General features: G+C 32.4%; 1 protein-coding gene across 1 annotated transcript; it reads right to left on the bottom strand.

Moving 5' to 3' along the window:
- Positions 1–980: 980 nt before the first annotated feature.
- LOC114649475 (trace amine-associated receptor 4-like) lies at positions 981–2,078 on the bottom strand. Its single transcript, XM_028798964.2, has one exon. It carries the CDS (start codon positions 2,015–2,017, stop codon positions 1,013–1,015), a length of 1,005 nt encoding a protein of 334 aa, XP_028654797.2. The 5' UTR covers positions 2,018–2,078; the 3' UTR covers positions 981–1,012.
- Between the last annotated feature and the right edge of the window lie 5,884 nt (positions 2,079–7,962).

The following is a 7,962-nucleotide window of genomic DNA, read 5'->3' on the forward strand; positions in this document are numbered from 1 at the left end:
TGGTGATGCTAAATTGTCCCTAGTGTGTGTGCACTGCGGTGGGCTGGTGCCCTGCCTGGGGTTTGTTTCCTGCCTTGCTCCCTGTGTTGGCTGGGATTGGCTCCAGCAGACCCAAATGACCCTGTAGTTAGGATATAGCGGGTTGGATAATGGATGGATAATTAATTACCAAATGTAAATTAAATTAAATAGCATTACCAAAAAAATATCTAAGAATTGTTTTTATCAGAAAGATATTTATATTGTTCTTTCATTTAGCTAATTTAGATGGAAATGATCAGCAAAAGAATGTTACACCAATCAGATTCAAAGTAAGTAACATAAATAAGCTCAGCAGACTGCAGTCACAGTTAGCCAAAGATGGGCAAATCCAGATTTCTAAAGGAACAGCAACTTGTCTTTTTGTCTGCTGTGTGCTTTCTCTGGGGAATATATCATAACAAATGAAACTGAAATTAAGAGAAACTACATATATTTTAATTAATGTATAGAAGTAGCAGTTCCTTCTACATGTTTATGCTTAATATGATGTTACAAGAAGAAAGATTAGTCTTGTTGCTGTGAGTCTTATTTTTCTTATGCAGAGAACCTAACTGGCCAGCTGTGATTTTTGGGAAACAGACCTTCATTGTAACTCTGGCTATATTGGATCTATCTCTGACTGCCTTGTGTGTGAGCCCACAACATCCATTGTATTACAAGTTAAAGATGTACATTTGAATTGGAAACTTTTAATGTGGATTTTTTTATGTAGATCCACATTCTTTATACTTTATGTAATGTAAATGGTTGCCTAGGGATATTTTACTATACGCACTATATATTGTACCTGAGTAACATGAGGTTCAATTGTAAATGTATCTTTGATTTGACCTATTTTGTCATGTACATGCTATGTATCATAACCCATAACTGTGATTTTTATTATTAAATATCAAATGTTTCTATCCTACTCTCTATAGTCCTTCAAAAAACCTATGCTTATGCAGTCATACAGGAGGTGACAATTCTATCAATTATACAATATAACCTTTGATGAATTCTGACTCATAATTCTGCACGTTATAAGAAGCTTAAGGGCTTTTCGAAACCAAGGATAAAAAAAAGCATATATCATTGGGTTAAAGGCAGAATTGACATATCCAAACCATGTAAAACTATCAAATACAACGGTTGGAGTTGCAAAATTGATAAATACATCAATAGGAGCATCAATAAAATATGGGAGCCAACAAAATAAAAAAACTCCAAGAATTATTCCAAGTGTTTTTGCAGCCTTTTGTTCTCTTTTTTGATTTTCTCTCCTTTTCTTTTCTTCCATTGAAATTTTCTCTTCCATATTTTTTATCATTCTGGCTTGTCTTCTTGCAACAGTGAAGATTTTTGCATAAATGGATATCATAATCACACATGGAACATAAAATACTGTTGATACCAGTACAGCCCATAGTTTGTTGAACATTAATATACAACCACCTTCACAAGATAAAATCATTACCAAATCTTCAATACCTTGAACATTGGCTTTAGTGTAAATTAGGCCAAAACTAAATATAGTTGGAAGTATCCATGCAATACCTATAAATATGTAAACCACTTTAAATGTGATCTTTGTTGTATAGGTAAGAGGACTGCACACTGCATAATACCGATCAATAGCAATAAAGCATAAGTGGAAAATTGAAGCACATGAAAGCAAATTATCAATGCATAATGAGATCTGGCAGAAAATAGACCCTAGATACCAGCATGTTTCAACTGTTCTCATTATAGAAAAAGGCAGCACACATAGTCCAAGTAAAAAGTCAACTGTTGCCAGGGAGCAGACAAGGAAATTATTTGGTGAATGCAGCTGTTTAAAATGAGTTATGGATATTATTACAATCAGATTTCCACAAATAGTGATGATTGTAATTGATGAAAGAATTGCATACATTACAGCTCTAACTCTCAATGATCTGGAAACCTTTATACAGGAGTTGTTCACATTTTTGAAGCAATATTCAACTTCCTCCATGGCAATAATGCTGGATTATGCTCATGTAATAATTTTAAAAGCAGATTATACACACATACATAATAAGAAAATGCGGAAGAAAGTCTGAAATGAAAAGAAGAACATTCATAGTATATGTTACTATATATAACATAAAGATAACAATTTGATTATTCTGAACAAAGTCATGATTATGTAAATGCAGTTTTTACTAAAGTAAATACTTATAACACAGAAAAAAACACTAAAGAAAAACAAAGATAAAACGAGCTACTCTTAAGCATTTAGCCACACTCACATAAACTGGACTTTAGAGGGAAAGCAAAATACCTAAAAAGCAAACCCACTCAAATAAAATAAGAATGTGCAGACAGTGTGCCATTGTGTTTCCTATTTTAAAATTTTCCTCTTCCCAAATTTGTTTCCATTTTTCCTTTCACAAGATTTTATTTTGTTAATTCTTTTAAGTAATTAAATTCTGTTTTTTTATAATCAAGATTACTTTTTCCTGGGGCCTCATTTGTTAAAAAAAAGTATGTAGAATGATACTAATTTGAACATTCTGTTATTTTCTAAAGGTTGCCACAAATTATTTATAAAATGTCTGTATGTGCAAATAAATATCGCTAAATCCTTCTCACTCACAACCTGTTTAAAAGTCAGAAATCATCTAGACTTTGTGCACACATGGACAAATATATTATCTCTGCCCAAAGACTGCCCCCAAATAGCTTTCTTTGGGTGTAATTCAAAATAAATGGGAAGAATCCGCCTGGTGTTAAAATGGCAGGTGACACAGCAGATTGTTTACTGAATGTTGGGATTTCCTATTCACATAAGTGTGTAAATTCACTGATGACGTTTGCAATGGCAACATGAGTTACAGCTACTCCACCGATTCCCTCTTCTGCTCAAATGCCATTTTTAATCTGACCTTTAGCTCTTTTGTTATAAGAGAAGCTAATGAACTTAGGAGACATTGTTATTGTAGTTTTTAAAGCAGCAGTTAAGTTTCAGCTGAGAGTACGATCAGATGCTCTCGCAAAGATTCCTGTTGCAAGGAAGTCATATACAGAAAAAGGTTGCACCTTTATTGAGCAGCAAGAATGTGTGGGGTGGAGCTCTCAAGTGGAATGTTGTCACTAGAACAGATTCATAAGGTTGTCTGTCATCATAAGAGAAAATATCTCACCATTTTCGTAAAAAACATGTTCTCCATTTACAGTGTTAGTGACAAAGTCTATTACCAAAGCAAGTTAAGGTATTTAAAAAATAAATATAAATTAAATATGGGGTTAAACAAATTGCAGTAATCTTTTAATACTTACTGGTCCTCTCTAAGCCAAGTATTTACTGTTAAATATACTCTCACTGCTTCTACTACTACTACTACTTGCACGTAATCTCTTCACTATTATTCGAGGACATTTAGCTGCCTGCTGAATGTGTTTTTATCTCTGCTATACTTTCCTTGACATGTGCTCGTTTCCCTAACATACTGTCTCTTTGCTACTTCATTTCTGTAATTCAAGTCATGAGTATCCAAAAGGATCTGCTGTTTCAGCTGATATAGCTGACCTCCCTGAAGTACTTGCTTGCTAAAGGGAATGTGAGCAACCACGAGAACAGTGTGTGCTGGCATTCAAGAAACTATATTGATTGATAATGTCTAAAAATTGGAAGGAGTGCTGCAAAAAATTGAAGAGTTAAACCATCAGCGAAGTCAAAACAAGGATAGTTGTTAACTGGAAGATGTGTTGTCAGCAAAACCAAGATGCTAAAATTGTTAACAAAGTTGAGAAATGAATTGCTTTGAGAAACAAGATTTTACTGTAGAGATAAAAACTTCACAAACAAAAGTTTAGATGAGAAGAGGTCATTCAGCTTAACATAACTTTCAACTGTCAACTTTTCACCTGACTTTTAAAAATATAATCACAAACCCTACATTGCTTATATATGGTCCCCTAGGTGACGGGAAAATGTAATAGTGTTTCTGCTTCAGTGCCATTTGTTTTTGAAGAAGAGCTTGTTTTAATGTAAGAGAAGACTCCCACCCTACTAATTGCTTTGATAATTTTAAACACATATATCAGGTAGTTAGTCTCTATTTGCCTAAACAGAAAAGATTTGGAATAACTCTAATATCTTGTTTCTGCACTTTTTCTGGAATTATTATGCCTTTTATTAATAAACTGACTAAACACATGAGACCCAACAAGTGAATTGAGTAACTTAAAATCAAACTCCCTTGACTTGTTATCTTCACAGTATACAGCATTGCATATCCTAAGTAGATGTGAACACGTACTAGTGGCCAATGACTTCTTCTAAGGTGTATTTCTTAAGTTTAAGCCCCTTTGTGTACTTACATCTAATATTTTTATTGTTTACATTTCTTTACATTGCACTTCATCTGCCACATGAAAAGTATACCATCATTCAGTTCTACAGTTTTTATGTACAGTGTCTGGAAAAAATAAAAAAAAAATAAAAACATTATCTATTGTTCACCTAAAACTAAATAAATCTAACATCAGATAACAAATAGAATATAGTAAGTGCTACTTGGTCAGTTTTCGTTTAACAAAAGATAACAAAGTAAGCCAATTTAAAATAACTATGTGTGAAAAATGGTTCCATATCAAGTGATAAGGTAATCAAGTTAGTTCAGGACATATCACCAATTTTGTATAAAAACGGGTCCTTTGGTAGTTCCCTTTGTAGCATTCAGGTTTTAATTTGTTAAATGATTAACAGGAATTTATGTCTTTGTTTCTAAAAGTGCAAGAATATTTTAAACTCTTGCTACATAAAATTGTCTGCAGTGTTCTTCTCTGAATATAGATTAAGGAGAAAGAGTATTATTATTTACTGTGTGGTGAAAGGGCTTTTCTTCTGTGTTTCAACATTTTTGTCAACATATTTTTCTTTGTTATTTTTATTTTGGATGGTGATTATAAACTACGTAGGAGAAGTAACTACATGCTAAAAATTTGGTACAGCAGTGGAACTTGCAGAAAATGACTTGCAGCCAAATCTTTTTATTTACCAGATGCATGCAGGTCACCTAAGCATTGCAGACACAGAGGTGTTCAAATATAACTAATGAGACAAAAGCTCCTGCAAATTCTTATACCATTAAAATCCTGGAAAAGTAGTAGCCTATAAAAAACAACTGGATTGTTTTGCAAGCAAACACAAATTTTAAACGTGTTTATAGAGCCTCCATCATGGTGTTTACAAATGCCTGACTTTCTGAGATTATCAAGGCACACACCTCTTCATTAATAGTTTTGGATTCTCAGTATAAATATATTGAGACAGCTGTGTCACATAGAAAGGACACAGCAGAAGCGTCCATCTGCATGTTAATAAATGGTGGTGCTAATAAGTGACAATCTGAAAACTGTATGATATTTGACATATACAGTATTATTCGACTTGCTGTGTAAATTTACACAAATATTTGTTACAGTTAACACAAGGGGTGCAGTTAATATCTCCATATGCACCAATTTCAATTACTGTACCCATATGTAATTTCTGATCACTTCCCTCAGCGTGCAAGATGAATTAAATGCAGATCCATCACTTAGCAGTTTCTAGAGTCTGACAAATGACATTGTAGGTTGACTTTTAACAGAAAGAATACAGTGTGACAGTGAATGTCTGCCTATCTGACAACTGTTCTCATCAACTTCTGCTGACAGGTTTCACATATTTTATTCATTCTATACATGAATGGGTGTCATAGCAAATATAAAAATACTGAGAATTTAAAATAAACACATTACACTTCAATTTTGAGTCTACCAAATGACAGTGACATGTTCGTTTCCAGTGGGTGATGATTCTGTTAACTGCTGTGAACTGCTGTCACAAAATCTTTCTACTTACAGAAAAAAAAAACTCCATCTTTACACAGATGAAAGCAATGCAGCACAAAGCAGCAGAGACTATTGGAACTTTAAAGAATTTTGGAAATATCATATATAAAACATGCATATAAATTAAAAACATAAAGAATACATTTTTATTAAACAGGATAATGCTTCATGTGTATGGTAATTGTAGGTTTTACCTGTGAAAAATGTAATTTTTTTATTTTAGTTTATGTTTAAACACAGTTTATACAAGCAATGTCATTAAATATTTCAAGCTGAGTGCCCATGAATGTTCATTTCAAATGGCTTCTTTTTAAGATCAAGTAGTTGATTTTAATTTTTCTGTTTTTAAAAATGCAAATTTAAAATTAAATTTTAACTTTATTAAGTTTCAAAGTTTGTAAATTGGTAGTTTTCTTTCTTTATTAATTTGGTTAAGGTATTCAGATATTTTGTAAAGCAAATATTAGGGCAAATTAATGTATGGCACATTAGTAAAGCACCTGTGCCTGTCTGTTACAAACCACAACCAATGTGAAAACCTCAATAGTGAAATATTAATAAAGTAATAACTAAAATTTCAGAAAAATAATGCACAGCTTTACTATGTTGAAGACAACTATCACATGTAATTAAGAAGTGGATTTTGTTTACAGCTTGCACTTGTATCTAATATAAATGCCAGTTGCAGTGAAAAGCCTGAAAAAAGCTCTATAGTGTGAGCTGCCCCAAGATTCTTTAAACTACACATGGTCATGTATTAAATTAAAAGCAACGCTCACCCCAGGATTACTTTAGTTTGCTATGAAGAGAAAGTTGTTGCAGAACTAGCTAAAATTAAAATCAGAAATGTTAAAAGCCACATTTTAATGAATAATTTTATATTTATTTAAAGCATCTTGCTAAACTTGCAAAAGACTTTTATATCACAAGTATATACACTTTTTGTTTCTTTTATATTTTTTCATTTAAAAAAACAAGAACCATCAATAAAGAATGCATGCTCAACTTACCATGAATTACTCAACCAGATATATTCATTTCTCTATTTCTTGAGCACCAACTGTTCTTAATATACTGTACATCATACTGTACTTACTGTACATATCTGCTGATTTTTTCTGTAAATAATAACTAACAATGAAACCACTAATGTTTCACATTTTTACAAAGACTGTACTAAGTCATTCACTCCTTTTTTACATATTCTTATGACATTATAATGTCCCTGGAGCATGGAGCCTATCCCAGATGCATGGGGCACAAAGGTTTCTAGCAGAAATATTGTGTTAATAAGCTCAACCTTAATTACATCTATAGGGAAAACATTCTGAGTATAGCATACAAATCATTCTGAGCAAAAGTGACTTCAGAAAATAGTCAATGAAAAATTTTTTGCAGAGGATTAATTGTTTCCACACACAGCTCATATTGGCAAAACATGCTAGACAGTACTTGACAAAAGTGTCATCATCCAAAAATATAGTTGTATCATTTTCAAGGAAACATTAAAAAGATCAAAATTAAAGAAGGATTGTTGCCATTCCTTCTCATCTACATACATATTACTAGCATGTTGATCTCTGTCCAGTCAGGTGCTTCTTTGCGGATATATATATTTTAAAATTATTTATGTCATGTTTTACAAATGTCCAATTTCTCAATAATTTTATGTACAAAACATCTCAATTTAGCTCCTGGATTGCATAGTTTCGTCTTGCGAGTCTGTCTCTGTTTTAGTTCTTTGGAGAATCCAACATTTGCTAAAATGGTTTGCTCAATTTGGTGAATATTCAAGTCAAGTGGCTTTATTGCTATACCATCCATACACAATATTGCAGTATATCCTGGCACAAAATAACGTTCCCCAGGACGATGGTACAAAATATACATAAACACAGGAAAAGTGTAAGACAGGTAAAGAACTATACTATACAATAATAGATAAATAATTAAAAATACACATTTACTTCCATTGCATGTTTTAACACATACAACTTTGTTTTATCTAGGTGTTTAAGGTTAAAAAATACTTTATAACATCAGGCAAGGTAACTCTTCATTTTTCAGCATACCTTT

Source organism: Erpetoichthys calabaricus, chromosome 3 (assembly GCF_900747795.2).
Source record: "Erpetoichthys calabaricus chromosome 3, fErpCal1.3, whole genome shotgun sequence".
Classification (NCBI taxonomy): domain Eukaryota; kingdom Metazoa; phylum Chordata; class Cladistia; order Polypteriformes; family Polypteridae; genus Erpetoichthys; species Erpetoichthys calabaricus.

Coding starts and splice junctions, on each gene's coding strand:
- LOC114649475 (XM_028798964.2), bottom strand. CDS start 2,017: ATGGAGGAAGTTGAATATTGCTTCAAAAATGTGAACAACTCCTGTATA.